At 44.9% G+C, this 21,615-nt stretch overlaps 1 protein-coding gene across 1 annotated transcript in view; it reads left to right on the top strand.

The window, feature by feature from the left end:
- Positions 1-4,165, top strand: part of LOC144492783 (gamma-aminobutyric acid receptor subunit beta-4-like) — a 705,925-nt gene extending 701,760 nt beyond the window's left edge. Inside the window, exon 7 of the mRNA XM_078211203.1 lies at positions 3,815-4,165. Coding sequence (XP_078067329.1) covers positions 3,815-4,165 — 351 coding nt within the window. The remainder of the gene's footprint in view (positions 1-3,814) is intronic.
- The last annotated feature ends 17,450 nt before the right edge of the window (positions 4,166-21,615 follow it).

The following is a 21,615-nucleotide window of genomic DNA, read 5'->3' as shown; positions in this document are numbered from 1 at the left end:
ATCCTGTCTCTAAGAATCCTCTCCAACAACTTCCCTACCATGGACGTCAAGCTCACCGGCCTATAATTTCCTGGGTTATCCCTGCTACCCTTCTTAAACAGCGGGACCACATTCGCTATCCTCCAATCCTCAGGGACCTCACCCGTGTCCAAAGAAGCGACAAAGATTTCCGTCAGAGGCCCAGCAATTTTACCTCTCGTCTCCCTGAGCAGTCGAGGATAGATGCCATCAGGCCCTGGGGCTTTGTCAGTTTTAATGTTCCCTAAAAAACCTAACACTTCCTCTCTTGTAATGGAGATTTTCTCTAACGGGTCAACACCTCCCTCCGAGACACTCCCGGTTAACACACCCCTCTCCTTCGTGAATACCGATGCAAAGTATTCATTTAGGATCTCCCCTATTCCCTTGGGTTCTAAGCATAATTCCCCTCCTTTGTCCCTGAGAGGTCCGATTTTCTCCCTGACAACTCTTTTGTTCCTAACGTATGAATAGAATGCCTTAGGATTCTCCTTAATCCTGCCTGCCAAGAACATCTCGTGACCTCAAAGCAATTCTGTCACTGGAGCTGTGTCAAGTCATAGCACCTGATTGCTGATATGGTTTAATGACACACATCTGTACAAAGAAATTGATTGTGAACTGTGTGTTTCATTATGGATTGTGCTTTGCTACTGTCTGTGGACTTCATCTGATGGTGCACTGCACAGTATGGAATCTGGACTCTGATTGGTATCTGTGGATTGTAGTCTGCTTCTAATTTCACCTTCCTGTGAATTACATCTGATTATACATTCAGATTGCATAAAATTGCAGTTTTGAGCTGATTGCTCGGCCTAATTTTTGTTAATTTGTTCAGGGGATGAGGGTATCACTGGCAAGGCCAACGTTTATTGCCCATCCATAATTGCCCTACAGAAGGTGGTGGTGAGCTGCTTTCTTGAACCCCCACCATTCTTCTGGTGTGTAGGTACACCCAGAATGCTGTTAGGGAGCGAGTTCCATCATAATGACCCAACGACTGTGTAGGAACGGCGATATATTTCCAAGTCAGGATGGTGAGTGACTTGGAGAGGATGGTGTTCCCAGGTATCTATTGGTCCTGTCCTTCTAGATGAAAGTGTTCATGAGTTTGGAAAATGCTGTCAAAGGAGCCAAGAGATTTAGGGGAATGTGAGTAAGAACTTGTATAAGGATCAAGTGATAATGACCCAAAACTCTGCTGATAAGGGTGATGGAACTGGGGACAATCAATGATTTCAAAAGGAAATTGGATGGGCACTTGAAGGGAATAAGCCTTTTTGGCATTGAGCAAGGAAATTGGACTGATTGAATGGGTCCCACACACACTTACTCTCACTGGGATACGGATGTCTGTATGCTGATTCTCACTGTCGTATAGGTTCCACACATACTGACTCTCAATGCGGTAAAGGTGCCACACACACTGACTGTCACTGGAATACATGTCCCACACACAATGACTCTCACTGGGGTGCAGGTTCCACACACACTGACTCTCACTGGGGTATGGGATTCAGACACTGATTCTCACTGGGGTACGGGTTCCACACACACTGACTCTCAATGGGGTACGGGTTCCACACACACTGACTCTCACTGGGGTATGGGATTCACAGACACTGATTCTCACTGGGGTACGGATTCCACACGTGCTGACTCTGACTGGATTCCGGGCCCACATGCACTACTCTCACTGGGGTATGGGTGCCTACATGCTGATTCTCACTGGCGTATGGGTTCCACACACTGACTCTCAATGTGGTAAAGGTGCCACACACATTGACTGTCACACGGATACATGTCCCATACACAATGACTCTCTCGGGGGGAAGAAAACTCTCTAGGGAATTTCCTTCCTCAGTGACTGTCTTCATCTCCGACTTATCCCAAGTGGATTTTAACTCAAATGCCACCCCGCATGTAACCTCTAGGATTACAGGTACCTCCTGGATTTACAACATTCTTCAAACTGCTGTTCTCGCCACATCCTGAAACCCACACTCAATGCCATGCGCCGCCACACGAAGACTGAGATTAACTCACTATGCCTCAGTCTGAGAGTGTCCTGCGGTAAATGTAGAGAATTTTACCATCTCTCATTGTAATATATTGGCACAGTTCATGTGAGCTTAAAATATTTTTTTTTCCAATACCTGATCATAAAACGGTTCATTATAAAGAAGGCAAATGCACATGGGGATACAGGGTAATTTGATAAAGTGGATTCAAAATTGGCTCAGTTGTTGGACATGATGTGGAGATGCCGGCGTTGGACTGGGGTAAACACAGTAAGAGTTTCAACAACACCAGGTTAAAGTCCAACAGGTTTATTTGGTCCTTCGTCAGATGGAGTGGAAATGGGTTGTTGGAGACAGGGGGTGATGGTAGAAGGCTGAATAGTGACTGGAAACCAGTGTCCTATTATTCATCATTTGTATAAATAACATACATGATTATGTGGGGGATAGGATTTGTAAGTTTGTGGATGACACAAAGATTGACCAGGTGGTTAACAGTGAGGCTGAGTGCTTTGGGCTACAAGAAGACATGGGACGAGATTTAACGGCCATGCTCATTCCAAAACCGTAAGATACTGCCCGAGGTCAACGGACATTTCCGAGCGGAGAAGACTGTGGAGCGACCTGATTAAGGTGTGATTATGAGGGGCATGGACAGAGTGGATCAGGAGCAGCTGTTCCCCTTAGTTTAAGGGTCAGTCATGAGGGGACACAAGTTCAAGGTGAGGGGCAGGAGGTTAAGGGGAACATGAGGAAAAATGTTTTTATCCAGAGGGTGGTGACAGTCTGGAATGCGTTGCCTGGGAGGGTGGTGGAGGTGGGTTGCCTGAGATCCTTTAAAAAGTACCTGGATGAGCAGTCATTTTGTCATAACATTCAGGGCTATGGGCAAGTGCTGGTAAATGGGATTAGGTGGAAAGTCAGCTGTTTCCCCTTTGTCGGTGCAGACTCGATGGGTCGATGGGCCGCTTCTTCACTGTATGATTCTATGATTCAAAAGGTTGAATGTTTTCATGGAGTTAGATATAGCTTTTGAGGTGAAGTGGATAAAAGGATATGGGGGGACAGAGGGATCAGGGTATTGAGTTGGATGATCAGCCGTGGGGGAGGCAATGACCTAGTGGTATTATCGCTGGACTATTAAGCCAGAAACTCGGCTAATGTTCTGGGGACCCAGGTTCAATCCTGCCACGGCAAATGGTGGAATTTGAATTCAATAAAAACCATCTGGAATTAAGAATCTACTTATGACCATGAAACCATTGTCGATTGTCAAAAAAACCCATCTGGTTCACTAATGTCCTTTAGGGAAGGAAACCTGCTGTCCTTACCTGGTCTGGTCTACATGTGACTCCAGAGCCACAGCAATGTGGTTGACTGTCAACTGCCCTTGGGCAACTAGGGATGGGCAATAAATGTTGGCACAGCTAGTGACGCCCATGTCCCACGAATGAATAGAAATGACCACAATGAATGGTGGAGCAGGCTTGAAGGATCAAATGGCCTAGTCCTGCTCCTATTTCTATGATTCTATTGCTGAAACCAGTCTTTTATTCTCGATTTAATGAACTGAATTTGTATGACCTTGCTGTCATATTTGGATCACAACACCAGATTATTATTAGTCAAATAGCATTCCCACTATGATACTACACCTGACAATGGCAAACTGTTTCATTATGAACTTTGCCTGTGGAACTGAGGATCAGTTTTTATCTTGACTTTGAGTATGCAGTGTGATATGAATAACACTGGTGTTATGATTCTTCATGTAGGTCGATGCACATGGAAACATCCTCCTGAGCACCTTGGATCTGAATGATGAAGTGTTGCCATCAGAGGTTGCCAGCAGTGTGAGTGATTCCCGCAATTCCGTCATGTCCTTTGACAGCTCTGGAATCCAGTTCCGTCGGGTCGGATCCAGGGATGGTTTAGGACTCAGCACCAGAGAGCGCAATGTAGACCGTGACCTCGCCAAAAGCCGCTTGCGTCGCCGATCCTCTAAACTCAAGCTGAAGATCCCAAAGTTGACAGATGTTAGTGCAATTGACAAATGGTCACGAGTTGTGTTCCCCATAACCTTTGGCTTTTTCAATGTCATCTACTGGCTGTACTATGTGCACTGACAGAGAGAGAGAGAGAGAGGGGGACAGATGGACAGATCGCACGGTCATGTTAAACCAACTGCCATTCTTCACGTGACCAGGACTTTGTACACATGTAAAAAAAGACAATAGGAAATGTCTTCACATTCACTGGGGATGTTCACTAAGCTTTCTATTTCCAGATCTTTTGTTTCCCCCGAAATCCAAATATGTCTTTACTGACCTCCTGATGTAATGTTGCATGATTCTCATTTGAAGCCTGTACAGATCACTAACTACATTGTAGACAGCTTAAATAGACTGCTGCATCCGGTTACAATCTATCATTTTGAATGGCTGAACCCTCCTTATTTACAAAGCATGGTTGAGATAAAGCATTGGGTCGAGTTTGTAGGGATGTGAAGAATCACTGGGGTGTGGTGTATGGTTCAGTGAAAAATAAAAACAAAAACAGCTGATAGATAATTATTCTGAATTGTGGGTCTGGACAGTAAAGATGGATCAAGATTTGCCCCTTTGGATTGTTCATTGGTAGATTGGAGGAGCAGCAGTGTTCCATACAGAGACACATAGTAAATCAATTTGCAAGGAATATTCAGTGAACTCTCACTGTGGACCAGGAAGCCTTACCACCCACTCCTCATTAAATATGCACATCTTTCTCAATAACCAATAAAACTGGGAAGCCCAAAGTCCAGTCAAGAGTCAGATACAATCCTCATCCTTACTTCTTCATTCAATTCTTGTCAGAATGACTGGTTCTGTATTCTGTAATGAAGACCCCTCATTCACCTCCACCACCTCATTCACCTCCCCCACCTTTACTGAATCAGCTCCTTGGGCACACTGCATACCCCAACACCAGTGATCCTCTCAGCCAAATGCACAGACCTATCCTTTTCAACTCCTCATTCTCACAAACTAGTCCAATACGCTGAGCAAATGACAGAGATTTCACCATCCACCAAAAGATTAGCTGTCATTCCCAACAGGAATTTTCCAAGATTCCTGCTCATTGTCATCTTGTAGTCACATAGATTTAGCAGCGCCACACTGGGGCTTAAATGACGGAACCAGTATGGGGTGGGGGTGGGGGCGGGGGCGGGGGCGGGGGGGGGTGGGGGGACTGTGGGGCTAATGGGTGGTGAGGGGGAGAGCGTGAGATCCTGAAGGGAGGGACGATAGTCAGAGCCTGTGGTGGGGCAGGGGAAAATGGTGAGAGGGAAGGGAGGTGGGAAGGACTGAGGGTGGGAGGAGTAAGAGAGGAGGCATTGGGTGTGAGGGAGGTGCTGGTGGGAGCAGGGGGAGAAGTTGAGGGTGAGGGGAGGGAGAATGGCGTGGGGGCGATAGGGAGGGGGAGATGGGGAAGGGGATGGTAAGGGGAATGGGAAGACTGTTTGAGGGAGAGGAAGATGGTTTTGGGGGAGATGGGGAGGGGCATTGGTGAAAGGGATGGGGAAGGGGTGATGGGGAGGAAGGATGGGGAGATGGGAAGAGGTAAATAGGGAGGGGGAGATGGGGGGATGGGGATGGGGAGATGGGAAGAGGTAAATAGGGAGGGGGAGATGGTGAGTGGGAGACGGGGGGGTAGATGGGGAGGAGGAGATGGGGAGGGAGGGTGGTGAGGGGAATGGGGAAACGGGGGGGAGGGGAAAGGGGATACTGAAGGTGAGCAGAACTGTGTTTCACTGGTAACTTATTGAAGTTGCATCAATAATGATCAAAGTAAACACTCTTACAGTCAGAAGTAAAAGAACACACTGCTCATCTGTACATAACTGGCAGTAACAGGTTTAACACTCCAATAACCTACCTGTAATGAACTGCAATCCTATAACTCCTTCATGTTATAGCTTTAAAAACTTAAGACCAGTTAGAAATGAAAAAAAAAACAAATTAAAAACTAATTAAATAAAATAGATATACAGGGCCAGGTTATTGTTGTAGCTGCACGATGTGGGAGCTGGTGGATCCCATTGTGATTCCTAGTGACCACATGAGTACTCAGTGTTGGTTGCTCAAGGAACTGCAGTTCAAAGTTGATGAGCCAGAATCTGAACTCCAGACAGAGCTGCAACACATCAGGGAGGGGGAGAGGTACCTGGACACTGTTTCAGGAGGCAGTCACACCCCTTAGATTAACTACCTTTAATTCAGCCAGTGGTCAGGGACAGGAGGGTGTGACTATGTGTGAGGCAGATAAAGGGATCTAGGACTTGGAGTTGCAGGAGACTCAGCCCTTGTCCATGTCTAACAGGTTCGAGATTCTTGCTCTTTGTGTGGACGAGAGTGGGGGCTGTAGGGACAATGAGCAAACTGACCAGCATCAAGATTCAAGTGGGGGGAGAAAATAGAAATGTAATTGTAATCAGGAAGAGTATAATTCGGGGCATAGACATTGTTCTCTGTGATCAGGATAGAGAGTGCCGAAGGTTGTGTTGCCTACCTGGTGCCAGCATTTGGGATATCTCATCTGGGTTACAGAGGAATTTAGAGTGGGAGGGGAAAGAGCCAATTGTTGTGGTCCACGTATATACCAATGACATAGGTAGAACGAGGAGAGGGGTTCTGCTAAAGAAATATGAGCAGCTAAGTTGAAAAGCAGAACCAAAAAGGTAATAATCTCCAGATTACTAGATGTGACTAGAAAGGTTGACGAGGGAAGGGCCGTGGATGTCGTCTATATGGACTTTAGTAAAGCGTTTGACAAAGTCCCTCATGGTAGGCTGGTGCAAAAGGTTGGATCTCATGGGATAAAGGGGGAGGTGGCTAGATGGGTGGAGAACTGGCTTGGTCACAGAAGACAGAGGGTGGTAGTGGAAGGGTCTTTTTCCGGCTGGAGGCCTGTGACTAGTGGTGTTCCGCATTGTATTGGGACCTCTGCTGTTTGTGATTTATATAAATGATCTGGAAGAAGGTGTAACTGGGGTGATCAGTAAGTTTGCAGACAACACAAAATTGGCAGGACTTGCAGATAGTGAGGAGCATTGTCAGAGGTTACAGAAGGATATAGATAGGCTGGAAATTTGGGCAAAGAAATGGCAGATGGAGTTCAATCCTGATAAATGCAAAGTGATGCATTTTGGTAGAAATAATGTAGGGAGGAGCTATACGATAAATGGCAGAACCATAAGGGGTGTAGATACACAGAGGGACCTGGGTGTGCAAGTCCACAGATCCTTGAATGTGACGTCACAGGTGGAGAAGATGGTGAAGAAGGCATATGGCATGCTTGCCTTTATAGGATGGGGCATAGAGTATAAAAGTTGGGGTCTGATGTTGCAGATGTATAGAACGTTGGTTCGGCCGCATCTGGAATACTGCGTCCAGTTCTGGTCGCCACACTACCAGAAGGACGTGGAGGCTTTGGAGAGAGTACAGAGGAAGTTTACCAGGATGTTACCTGGTATGGAGGGGCTTAGTTATGAGGAGAGATTGGGTAAACTGGGGTTGTTCTCCCTGGAAAGACGGAGGATGAGGAGAGACTTAATAGAGGTGTATAAAATTATGAAAGGCATAGATAGGGTGAACAGTGGGAAGCTTTTCCCCAGGTCGGTGGTGACGTTCACGAGGGGTCATAGGTTCAAGGTGAAGGGGGGGAGGTTTAACACAGATATCAGAAGGACATATTTTAAACAGAGGGTGGTGGGGGCCTGGAATGCGCTGCCAGGCAAGGTGGTGGAGGCGGACACACTGGGAACGTTTAAGACTTATCTAGATAGCCACATGAACGGAGTGGGAATGGAGGGATACAAAAGAATGGTCTAGTTTGGACCAAGGAGCGGCACGGGCTTGGATGGCCGAAGGGCCTGTTCCCGTGCTGCATTGTTCTTTGTTCTTATTACTACCTGAGCCACGAGCTAACTGGCACAGGGTCAATAAATTTAAAGAGTTAAATGCCTGGCTCAAATGTTGATGTGGGGGAAATGGGTTTGTGTTCATGGGACATTGGCACCAGTACTGGGGAAAGAGAGAGCTGTTCTGATGGGATGGTCTTCACCTAAATCATGCTGGGAGTCACATAACTAGGGCTATAGATACTGCTTTAAACTTAGTAGTGGCGGGGGTGGTACAGGGAGGGGGGGGGTGCAGTTTCATGGATATTTAGAAAATTGAAGTTCAAGTTTAGTGATGAGGCTGATTGTTATGAAATAAAAGGAAGGGACAGACCAAGTGCAGGTCAGTGGGACGAGGCATAAAATGGTTCGGCACAGACAAGAAGGGCCAAAAGGCCTGTTTCTGAGCTGTAATTTTCTATGGTTCTATGGTTCTAACATGCAAACATCATGCTGCACCAAGAAATCAGACAATATTAAGGAAATGTGAGAATATAACTTCAAATCTGAATGCACAAACCATTCAGAACAAAATTGAGTTAACTGTGCAAATACAGACAATTGGGTATAATCAGGTGGTGATTACTGAGATATGGTTACAAGGAGACCAGGTGTGGGAATTGAATATCAAAGGGTATTCAGTGCTTTGGAAGGATAGACAGAAAGGTAAAGGAGGATTTTTAAAATTCATTCATGGGACATGGGCAACACTGGCTGGTCAGCATTTATTGCCCATTCCTATTTGCCTTTGGAGTCAACCACGTTGCTGTGGCTCTGGAGTCACATGTAGGCCAGGGTAAGGACAGCAGATTTCCTTCCCTAAAGGGAAGGAAAACCAGATGGGTTTCTCTGACAATCAACAATGGTTTTGTAGTTATGCGTAGATTCTTAATTCCAGATTTTTAAAATTAAATTCACTCAACCATCTGCTGTGGTGGGATTCAAACCCAGGTTCCCCAGAACATTTGATACATTTCTGGATTAATAGTCTGACAATAATATCACGAGGCCATTGTCTCCCCAAGTCCATTACAGCCCCAAAATACGTGGTATAGCTTTGTTAGTAAAGAAAGAGATCAGTGCTGTAGTGAGAAATTATACACTGCAGATCAAGATGTAGAATCAGAAATAAAAAATATTAGGGGAAGAAATGCCTGCTGAGCCTAATCTATAGGCCCCCAAGCAGTAGTTCTGCATTGGGTCTCAGTATAAATCAGGAAATAGTGTGGGCTTGTAAGAAAGACACAACAATAATCATAGGTGACTTTAATATGCATTCAGGCTGGATTAATCAAATTGGCAAGGGTAGCCTTGAAGAGTTCATTGAATGTATTACAGATTGTTTTTTGGAGCAATATGTTGTGGATCCACTATTACCAACGCTACTTCCTTTAAGACTCTAAGATGTAGGCCATCAGGCCCTGGGACTTGTCTGCCTTCAATCCTGATAGTTTGCTCAGTACTTTTTCCCTATTGATGACAATTTTTGTACGTTCCTCCCTTTCTATTACCTTTGCATTACCTGTTACTATTGGGGTGGTACTAGTGTCCTCCACCATGAAAGCAGAGGTAAAATATTGATTTAGCGTACCCACCATTTCTGTGTTCCCCACTATTAAATTCCCAGATTCTTCCTCCAAGGGACCAACATTCACTTTATCTACTCTCTCCCCTTTATATACTTATAAAAACTTTTGCTATCCTTTTTTATATTTTGCACTAGTTTACTTTTGTAATTTACCTTTGCTCTTTTTATTGCTTTTTTTGGTAACCCTTTGTTGATCTTTAACAGTTTCCCAATCTCGCAGCCTGCCACTGCCTTTACAATTGCCTTATTTTTGTCTTTATGTTGTCTTTAACTTCCTTGCTTAGCCCCTCTTACAATCTTTCTTAATCTCATTTTAGTTGGGAATAATGGAATATCTCCTTAAACATCCGTCACTGCTGATCAACCTTTTAGTTTTCCTGCCCAGTTCACGAGAGCCAAGTCTGTCCTCATGCCTACATGATTTCCTTTGTTTAACTCCAGAATGCTAGTGTAGGACTCCAGTTTCTCACCCTCAAACTGAATTTGAAATTCTGGCATGTTACAATTATATTTCCCGAGAGGATCCTGAACTATGAGATCATTAGTTAATCCCTGCTCATTACACAATACCAAATCAAGAATAGCCTGCTCCTGTTGGTTCCATAGAAACATAGAAGATAGGAGCAGGAGGAGGCCATTGGGCTCTTCAAGCCTGCTCTGCCATTCATTACGATCATGGCTGATCATCCATCTCAATAGCCTAATCCTGCTTTTTCCCCATAACCTTTGATCCCATTTGCCTCAAGTTCTATATCCAGCTGCTTCTTGAATACATTCAATGTTTTGGCATCAACTACTTCCTGTGGTAATGAATTCCACAGGCTCACCACTCTTTGGATGAATAAATGTCTCCTCACCTCCGTCTTAAATGGTCTACCCTGAATCCTCAGACTGTGACCTCTGGTTCTGGACTCCCCACCATCAGGAATATTCTCCCTGCATCTAATCCTGTTAGAATTTTATAAATCTCTATGAGACTTCCCCCTCATTCGTCTGAACTCCAGCGAAAACAAGCCTAACCTAGTCAATCTCTCCTCATATATGAGTCCCGCCATCCCCGGAATCAGCCTGGTAAATTTTCGCTGCACTCCCTCTAGAGCAAGAACATCCTTCCTCAAAAGGAGACCAAAACTGCACACAATACTCTAGGTGTGGCCTCACCAAGGCCCTGTATAACTGCAACAACACATCCCTGCTCCTATACTCAAAACCTCTCATAATGAAGGCCAATATGCCATTTGCCTTCTTTACTGCCTGCTGCATCTGCATGCTTATCTTCAGTGACTGGTGCACAAGGACACCCAGGTTCCACTGCACACTCCCCTCTCCCAGCTTACAACCATTCAGGTAGTAATCTGCCTTCTTGTTTTTGCTTCCAAAGTGAATAACCTCACATTAAGCCAAATTATACTGCATTGCCATTGATTTGCCCACTCACCCAACCTGCCCAGATCATCCTGAAGAATCTCTGCATCCTCGTCACAGTTCACCCTCCCACTCAAGTTGGTATCAACTGCAAACTTTGAGAAGTTACATTTGTTCCCTCATTCAAATTATTAACATATATTGTGAATAGCTGGGTCCCAGCACTGATCTCTGTGGCACCCCACTAGTTACTGCTTGCCAAGTTGAAAAGCATCCATTAATTCCAACTGTACAACAGGAACAGGCCGCTTCGGCCCTCCAGGCCTGGACTGAGCATGCTGCCCGACTGACCTAAAACCTCCTACCCTTCCGGGGACCATATCCCTCTATTCTCATCCTATTCATGTATTTGTCAAGGCACCCCTTAAAAGTCACTACCATATCCACTTCCATTACCTCCCCCAACTGAGAGTTCCAGGCACCCACCACCCTCTGTGTAAAAAAACTTGCCTCATACATCTCCTTTAAACCTATGCCCCTTGTAATTGACTCTTCCACTGTGGGAAAAAGCTTCTGACTATCCACTCTGTCCATGCCCCTCTTAATCTTGTAGACTTCTATTAGGTCGCCCCTCAACCTCCGTCAGTGCAGTGAGAACAAACCAAGTTTCTCCAACCTCTCCTCATAGCTAATGCCCTCCATACCAGGCAACATCTTGGTAAATCTTTTCTATACCCTCGCCAAAGCCTCCACATCCTTCTGGTAGTGTGGCGACCAGAATTGAACACTATATTCCAAGCGCGCCTAACTAAGGTTCTATAAAGCTGCAACATGACTTGCCAATTTTTAAACTCAATGCCCTGGGCAATGAAAGCAAGCATGCCGTATGCCTTCTTGACTACCTTCTCCACCTGCTTTGCCACTTTCAGCGACCTGTGTACCTGACACCCAGATCCATCTGCCTGTCAATACTTGGGGGGTTCTGCCATTTAATGTATATTTCCCATCTGTATTAGACCTTCCAAAATGCATTACCTTACATTTAAACAAATAACAAAGAACAAAGAAAATTACAGCACAGGAAAGGCCCTTCGGCCCTCCAAGCCTGCACTGACCATGCTGCCCGACTGAACTAAAATCCCCTATCCTTCCGGGGACCATATCCCTCTATTTCCAGCCTATTCATGTATTTGTCAAGACGCCCCTTAAAAGTCAAAATGCATTACTTTACATTTATCCGGATTAAACTCCATCTGCCATCTCCCCGCCCAAGTCTCCAACTGATCTATATCCTGCTGTATCCTCTGATGGTCCTCATCGCTATCCACAAATCCACCAACCTTTGTGTCGTCCGCAAACTTACTAATCAAACCAGTTACATTTTCCTCCAAATCATTTGTATATATTACAAACAGCAAATGTCCCAGCACTGATCCCTGAGGAATGCCACTTATCACAGCCCTCCATTCAGAAACGCACCCTTCCACTGCTACCCTGTCTTTTTTGACCAAGATGTGGAGATGCCGGCGTTGGACTGGGGTAACCACAAGCCACAGCGCTCCGAAAGCTAGTGGCTTGTGCTACCAAATAAACCTGTTGGACTTTAACCTGGTGTTGTGAGACTTCTTACTTTTTTGACCAAGCCAGTTTTGTATCCACCTTGCCAGCTCACCTCTGATCCCATGCGACTTCACCTTCTGCACCAATCTGCCATGAGGGATCTTGTCAAAAACCTTACTGAAGTCCATGTAGACAACATCCACTGCCCTACCCTCATCAATCATCTTCGTCACTTCCTCTATCTACACACCGTTTCCCAGACTCATCATCCACCAAGTCCTTTTCCTTGGTGAATACTGACGCAAAGTACTCATTTAATACCTCATGCATTTCCTCCGGCTCCATGCATAGATTCCCTCCCTTGTCCTTGAATGGGCCAACCCTCTCCCTGGCTACCCTCTTGCTCTTTATATATGTATAAAAAGCCTTGGGATTTTCCTTAATCCTGCTGACCAATGCATTTTCGTGACCCCTTTAAGCTCTCCTTACTCCTTGCTTAAGTTTCTTTCTACTTTCCTTGTATTCCACACTTGCTTCATGTGTTCCCAGCCTCATAGCTTTGACAAATGCTTCCTTTTTGTCTTTGATTAAGCTCACAATATCTCTCGTTATCCAAGATTCCCAAAACTTGCCATACTTATCCTTCATCTTTACAGGAATGTGCTAGTCCTGAATCCTTATCAACTTGCACTTGAGAGCCTCCCACATGCCAGATGTTGATTTGCCCTCAAACATCTGCCCCCAATCTACATTCTTCAGTTCCTGCCCAATATTATTATACTTAGCCTTCCCCCAATTTAGCACCTTAACTTGAGGACTACACTTATCTTTATCCATCAGTACCTTAAAGCTTACTGAACTGTGGTCACTGTTCCCGAACTGCTCCCTTGCTGAAACATCGACCACCTGGCCGGGCTCATTTCCCAACACCAGGTCCAGTATGATCCCTTCCCTAGTTGGACTATCTACATACTGTTTCAAGAAGCCTCCTGGATGCTCCTTACAAACTCTGCCCCATCCACGCCCCTAGTACTAAGTGAGTCCCAGTCAATATAGGGGAAGTTAAAATCTCCCACAACAACCCTGTTACTTTTACACCTTGCCAAAATCTGCCTACTTATCTGTTCCTCTATCTCCCGCTGGCAGTTGGGTGGCCTATGGTAAACCCCCAACATTGTGACTACACCCTTCCTTTTCCTGAGCTCTGCCCATATTGCCTCGCTGTATGAGCCCTCCGAGGTGTCCTCCCGCAGTACAGCTGTGATATTCTCCTTAACCAGTATTGCAACTCCCCCCCCCTCCACCCTTTTACATCCCCCTCTATTTTACCTGAAACATCTATATCCTGGGATGTTAAGCTGCCAAGCGTGCCAATCATGGTAGGCTGGTGCAAAAGGTTGGATCTCATGGGATAAAGGGGGAGGTGGCTAGATGGGTGGAGAACTGGCTTGGTCACAGAAGACAGAGGGTGGTAGTGGAAGGGTCTTTTTCCGGCTGGAGGCCTGTGACTAGTGGTGTTCCGCAGGGCTCCGTATTGGGACCTCTGCTGTTTGTGATTTATATAAATGATCTGGAAGAAAGTGTAACTGGGGTGATCAGTAAGTTTGCGGACGACACAAAATTGGCAGGACTTGCAGATAGTGAGGAGCATTGTCAGAAGCTACAGAAGGATATAGATAGGCTGGAAATTTGGGCAAAGAAATGGCAGATGGAGTTCAATCCTGATAAATGCAAAGTGATGCATTTTGGTAGAAATAACGTAGGGAGGAGCTATACGATAAATGGCAGAACCATAAAGGGTGTAGATACACAGAGGGACCTGGGTGTGCAAGTCCACAGATCCTTGAAAGTGACGTCACAGGTGGAGAAGGTTGTGAAGAAGGCATATGGCATGCTTGCCTTTATAGGACGGGGCATAGAGTATAAAAGTTGGGGTCTGATGTTGCAGATGTATAGAACATTGGTTCGGCCGCATCTGGAATACTGCATCCAGTTCTGGTCGCCACACTACCAGAAGGACGTGGAGGCATTGGAGAGAGTACAGAGAAGGTTTACCAGGATGTTACCTGGTATGGAGGGGCTTAGTTATGAGGAGAGATTGGGTAAACTGGGTTTGTTCTCCCTGGAAAGACGGAGGATGAGGGGAGACTTAATAGAGGTGTATAAAATTATGAAAGGCATAGATAGGGTGAACGGTGGGAAGCTTTTCCCCAGGTCGGTGGTGACGTTCACGAGGGGTCATAGGTTCAAGGTGAAGGGGGGGAGGTTTAACACAGATATCAGACGGACATATTTTACACAGAGGGTGGTGGGGGCCTGGAATGCGCTGCCAGGCAAGGTGGTGGAGGCGGACACACTGGGAACGTTTAAGACTTATCTAGACAGCCATATGAACGGAGTGGGAATGGAGGGATACAAAAGAATGGTCTAGTTTGGACCAGAGAGCGGCGCGGTCTTGGAGGGCCGAAGGGCCTGTTCCTGTGCTGTATTGTTCTTTGTTCTTTCATTGCAGTGTCAAGGTAAATCTACTTGTGATACTAATAAATTTCCTCAACCAAATCTCTGAATGGCAACAACATCAGAGTTCCTTGTACTAATCCAAGCTCTAAGTTCATCTGCCTTAGCTGTTACACTTCTCGCATTGAAACAAATGCACTTGAGTCCACCAGACCCTCTTTGATTAGCAACCCCACCCTGCCTGCTGTTTGAGTCTTACTGGCCCTACTCTGTTTCCCCTTCAGCTAATTCACCTTTGCTTTGGTTCCCAGCCCCCTGCCAAACTAGTTTAAATCCTCCCTTGTGACACTAGCAAATCTCCCGGCCAGAATATTTATGCCCTTCCAGTTTAGATGCAACCTGTCCTTCTTGTACAAGTTCCACCTGCCCCAGAAGAGATCCCAATGGTCCAGATATCTGAAATCCTTCCCCCTACACCCGCCGTTTAGCTGCACTTGGGCGGCACGGTAGCACAGTGGTTAGCACTGCTGCTTCACAGCTCCAGGGACCTGGGTTCGATTCCCGGTTTGGGTCACTGTCTGTGTGGAGTTTGCACAATCTCCTCGTGTCTGCGTGGGTTTCCTCTGGGTGCTCCGGTTTCCTCCCACAGTCCAAAGATGTGTGGGTTAGGTTGATTGGCTATGCTAAAAATTGCCTTTAGTGTCCTGAGATGCGTAGGTTGGAGGGATTAGTGGGTAGATATGGGGGTAGGGCCTGGGTGGGATTGTGGTCGGTGCAGACTCAATGGGCCGAATGGCCTCTTTCTGTACTGTAGGGTTTCTATGATTTCTATGATTATTGGAACATTCCAGTGTTTAGCTGCACTATCTTCCTATTTCTAGCCTCACTGCAGGTGGCACAGGGAATAATTCTGAGATTACAACCTGAGAGTTCCTGCTCTTTAACATTCTACCTAACTCTCTGAACTGCTGCTGCAGGACTTTGTCACTCTTCCTACTTACGTCATTAGTACCGATACATACCATGACATCCGGCTGTTCACCCTCTCCCTTCAGAATGCCTTTTGCCCGTTAAGGGACATCTTGGATCCTTGCACCAGGGAGGCAACATATCATCTTGGAGTCTCTTTCATATCCATAAAAGTGCCTATCTGTACCCCTAACTATAGGGATACAGAGCGGGGTAGATAACTATCGAGGAGGTTCACAAGATTGATTCCAGAGATGAGAAGTTTGTCTTGAGAAGAAAGATTGAGCAGTTTAAGCCAGTACTCTCTAGAGTTTAAAAGGAGAAGAGATCTAATTGAGGTATATATGATAAAAGGTATTCACAAAATAGATGTGGAGAGTCTGCTTCCTCTTGTGGGGCAATCTAGAACAAGAGGTTATAATTTTAGGATAAGGGGTGGCAGAAATGACTTCTCTCAAAGGGTCATGAGTCTGTAGAATTCACTACCCCAAAATGCAGTGGATGCCGGGACATTGGAGTAAATTTGAGGAAATAGATTTTTAATTAATAATGAATTGAAGAGTTATGGAGAATGGGCAGGAAAGCAGAGTTGAGGTCTGGACAAGGTCAGCTATGATCGTATTAAATGACTGAGCAGGCTCAAAAGGCTGAATGAGTTACTCCTGTTCCTTTGTAAAAGGCTCAAGGGGTTGAATGGCATGCTCCTGTTCTTATATAACAGGATTGAGGGGCTGAACGGCCCCTTCCGTTTTTGATGCTCTCTAAGGGCATGAAAAGATTTTCATTTATATCATATCTTTCAAGACCCAAGGATGTCCCAAAGCTCTCTACAGCTAACGAAGTACATTGTCAGTCTTCTGACTATCTGTGCCTCTTGACTCTTCATCACACTCCTGTTTTTTGCAATATAAACTCTCTATATTTAAGGTCATCAAAAATTGTGCTGCCTATGGTTTCACTCTCACCAAGTCCCATTTATCTGTAATTCCTGTTCACACTGGCTCCCAGTCAAACATCTACATCCTTCTATTCAAAATCCTCCATGTTGTCGCTGCCTCCTGATCATTGTAATCTTCTCCATCCACAAAAACTCTAAATCAATGCTGATGCAATTCTAGTCTCTAAAGATCCCCAATTTTTAGCATTCTGCCATTGGTGGCCATCTTTTAGCTGAATGTGTCAATGTAGACACCACTTTTAACAGAATAGAATCTATTCCCGAATTTGTTCCGCAACATGTTGTCTGGAAAGTTCTCTCAAATTCATTCCATGAACTTGTCTTTGAATTTACTTTTCCAATTTGGTTTTCCTGTCCTGGGAGTGTTTGACGGGGACAGTGTACAGGGGAGCTTTACTGTGTTTCTGACCCCGTGCTGCGCCTGTCCTTGGAATGTTTGATAGGGACAGTGTAGAGGGAGTTATACTCTGTAACTAACCACGTTCTGTACCTGCGCTAGGACACAAGGTGTTTGAAATGAAAAATCTTCCATTCACCAGCAATTGCATTCCTCATATTGACTTGAAAAGAAAACCCAAATTCCTGGCTGGACTTGCGGATAGCGAAGAGCATTGTCAGGCAATACAGCAGGATATAGATAGGCTGGAAAATTGGGCGGAGAGGTGGCAGATGGAGTTTAATCCGGATAAATGCGAAGTGATGCATTTTGGAAGAAATAATGTAGGGAGGAGTTATACAATAAATGGCAGAGTCATCAGGAGTATAGAAACACAGAGGGACCTAGGTGTGCAAGTCCACAAATCCTTGAAGGTGGCAACACAGGAGGAGAAGGTGGTGAAGAAGGCATATGGTATGCTTGCCTTTATAGGACGGGGTATAGAGTATAAAAGCTGGAGTCTGATGATGCAGCTGTATAGAACGCTGGTTAGGCCACATTTGGAGTACTGCGTCTAGTTCTGGTCACCGCACTTCCAGAAGGACGTGGAGGCGTTAGAGAGTGCAGAGAAGGTTTACCAGGATGTTGCCTGGTATGGAGGGTCTTAGCTATGAGGAGAGATTGGGTAGACTGGGGTTGTTCTCCTTGGAAAGACGGAGAATGAGGGGAGATCTAATAGAGGTATACAAGATTATGAAGGGTATAGATAGGGTGAACAGTGGGAAGGTTTTTCCCAGGTCGGAGGTGACGATCACGAGGGGTCACGGGCTCAAGGTGAGAGGGGCCAAGCATAACTCAGATATCAGAGGGACATTTTTTACACAGAGGGTGGTGGGGGCCTGGAATTCGCTGCCAAGTAGGGTGGTGGAGGCAGGCACGCTGACATCGTTTAAGACTTACCTGGATAGTCACATGAGCAGTCTGGGAATGGAGGGATACAGACGATTGGTCTAGTTGGACCATGGAGCGGCACAGGCTTGGAGGGCCGAAGGGCCTGTTTCCTGTGCTGTACTGTTCTTTGTCCTCCCAGGACCTTTCCTGACAGTTGATGTGGGTCAATGAGGGTAATGCTATTGATGTGGTGTACATGGACTTTCAAAAGCCATTCGATACAGTGCCACACAGTAGACTTGAGAAAAATTCTTGCTCGTGGATTAACAGGGACAGTAGCAACATGGATATGAAATTGGACAAATAACAGGAAGCAGAGAGGAATGTTTAATGGATATTTTTCAGGGTGTAGGAAAATTTGTCCCCCAGGGGTTGGTATTCGGAATCTTGCTTTTCCTGATTTATGTTAATGATCTAGATCTTGTTGTGCAGAGGACAATTTTAAAGTTTGGGGATGACACGAAACTTGGATGCCTTGTAAACTGTGAAGAGGACAGTTTGGAACTTCGAAAGGACATAGACAAATTGGAGTGGGCAGATAGATGGTAGATGAAGTTCAATGTGGAGAAGTAGGAGGTGATGCATTATGGTTAGAAGAACATGGGCAATCGGAAAAAGGGTAAAATTCTTAAGGGGATGCAGGAGCAGAGGGAACTGGGTCTATATCACAGAATCCCTACAGTGCAGAGGGAGGCCCTTTGGCCCATCGAGCCTGCACCGACAACAATCCCACCCAGATCCTTTCCTATCCCCGTAACCCCACACATTTACCCTCCTAATTCCCCTGACATTAAGGGGTATTTTGGAATGAACAATCAATTTAACCCGCACATCTTTGGAGTGTGGGAGAAAACCGGAGCACCCAGAGGAAACCCGGGCACGGGGAGAGCATGCAAACTCCACAGTCACCCGAGACTGGAATTGAACCCAGGTCCTTGATGCTGTGAGACAGCAGTGCTAATAATTGTGCCACTGTGCTGCCCCCAATTGTATGTACACAATCTATTAAAGGTGGCAGGACAGGTGGAGAGAGCATTTAATAAAGCATATAGTATTCGGCGTTTTATTAATAGCAGTATAGAGTACAAGAGCAAAGTTATACTGAACTTATACAAGACACTAGTTAGACCTCAGCTGAAATATTGTGTACAATTCTGGGTATCACACTATAGGAAGGATGCGAACACATTGGAGAGTGCAGAAGAGGTTCACAAGAATGATTCCAGGGATGAGAAACTTCAGTTGAAGGTAGATTGGAGGGGTTGGAACGGTTCTACTTGGAGAGGGGGTGGTGAAAATGAGATTTTAGAGATGCTCAAAATCATGAGGGGCTTGCACACAGTGGAGAGAAAGTGTTCCTGCTTGTAAAATGATCAAGAATGGGAGGGCACAGATTTAAAGTGATTTGCAAAAGAAGCAAATGTGAAGTGAGAAAAAACTTTTACAGTGAGTAGTTTGGGTCTGGAATGTACTGCCTGGAAGTGTGGTGGAGACAAGTTGAATCAGGCATTCAAGAGGGAATTAGATGATTCTTTGAATAGGGACAATGTGCAGAAGTACAGGGAAAATGCAGGGGAATGGCACTAAGTCATAATGTTCCTTTGGAGAGCTGATGCAAACACGAAGGATTGAATGGTGCCATGACAATTCTGTGAAAAGCATTTTCAGTTCCTGTATTGTTAGTAAAGAAATGGAACGCACATTAGAAATTATGTGCTTCCTGAGAATGGCAGAGGAATTAAACTTCTAATGATTGACCTGCGTAGTCCTTCCTTCATTGGTGAGATCAGCAGTTAGCCAAGATGCTGATCCAGTTTAATACCCACTTGCAATCTCTGACTGGTGACCACACGGTCAATATCCCCAGCTTCAAAAACTTTCACTTTAAATTAAACATTCAGAATCAGAGATTCTCACAGCACAGAAACCATTCAGGCCATTTCTTTGGTGTTGGCTCTTTATTAGAGCTGTCTGATTAATCCCATATTCCCGCTCTTTCCCCGCTATCTATCTGACAAATTTTCTCTTCCAAATACACCTCTATTTCCTTTTTGCTATCACTGCTTCAACCATTTTTTGAGGTATGAACATTTCTCACTCCTAATTTAAACTGTTCAATTGAAAAGATGAGTGATACAGAGTGTCTCAGTTTTGAGCTAAGATCTGGAGTTTGCACCTTCACACCTGAAGAGTAAAGGTACTTGTCAAAGGGGACACATTCATTCATATTGAACATTTTCTCCCTTCAAGGAACATGCACTGCTCTTTGTTTAAATGAACTGAGCTGCTTCCTTAGGCCCTTAGACCGCAAGATCATTAAGCGATACAGACTTTATTTCACTCAAAATGCAGCCAGACCCTGAGAAACTGACAGGAGAAACCAAGGAAAAAATGCAGCCTGTATAACCCTGAACAACTAGACAATGCACCCTGTAGATGTCCGAGAAATTGAGAGTTGTGAAAAGCCTGGATTGAAACGTATTTCTGTAGTTGGTTGTTCTAGGGCTGATATATTTACACTCCCAAGTATCCACAAGGTAGCAAGTCTTTCACTAAAATCATTGCACCCGATGGTAAAGGTGTTCCCTTAATGGGGACAAGTAAGGAAACTTTTCATTCCTGACAAATCTTGGAGAGATGATGCACTGTATTTTAATGGTCAGTAGAGTGAGTGGATGTGCTGCAGGCTGTGATATGCATTGAAATAACCCATGCTGTGTATGACACAGGTCAGGGCTGCAGAAAACAGGGTGAAGAATATTTAACGTTATGTATAGCATGGCTTTCCTTCTTGGATGAATGGAGCCATTAATTGGTTATAATAAATGAGTTACTGCCTCTAATAAAAGTGAAAAAATAATGTTCTGCAAAACTTATTGATGGCTTGCTAATATTTCAGTGCTAATTTGTTACAGGCTAACCTGAGACAGGGATGTCATGACCACATCTTCTTCCTCCCTCCCCCACCCCCAAACCATCTGAATAATCTATTAAAAATGATAATGAAATACAAAGTCTAAAGGACTATTTAAATCCGGTTCAAGTGAAACAAAAATCCCCGTCAGTAAAATGACTTTTAGAATGCAGTGCTTTGATGAAATGATAATCAGTGTTGATTCACACCGATAAGAAACCTTCAAGAGTTTACGATGTCTTTTCCTGAAAATAAATATGCCAAGGTATAAACACACTGACTATTCTAGATTCTCAATACAATCACATTCCTCCCTAACCCTGGAATTATAATTCACTCTTCCAGGTTGTTTTTGCTTTTCGTAAAGTGTTTACCAGTCTGGTATTGACCCAGCCCTGGTCACTTCAAAACAAACAGTACTGTCACGTAAAGAGCTTGAAGAAACTCCTCACACTTGCCCTCATGGTATTGTCAGGAAATTTACAGAATTATTATAC

This window comes from Mustelus asterias, chromosome 4 (assembly GCF_964213995.1).
Source record: "Mustelus asterias chromosome 4, sMusAst1.hap1.1, whole genome shotgun sequence".
Classification (NCBI taxonomy): Eukaryota; Metazoa; Chordata; class Chondrichthyes; order Carcharhiniformes; family Triakidae; genus Mustelus; species Mustelus asterias.
This window is presented reverse-complemented; position numbering and strand designations above follow the sequence as displayed.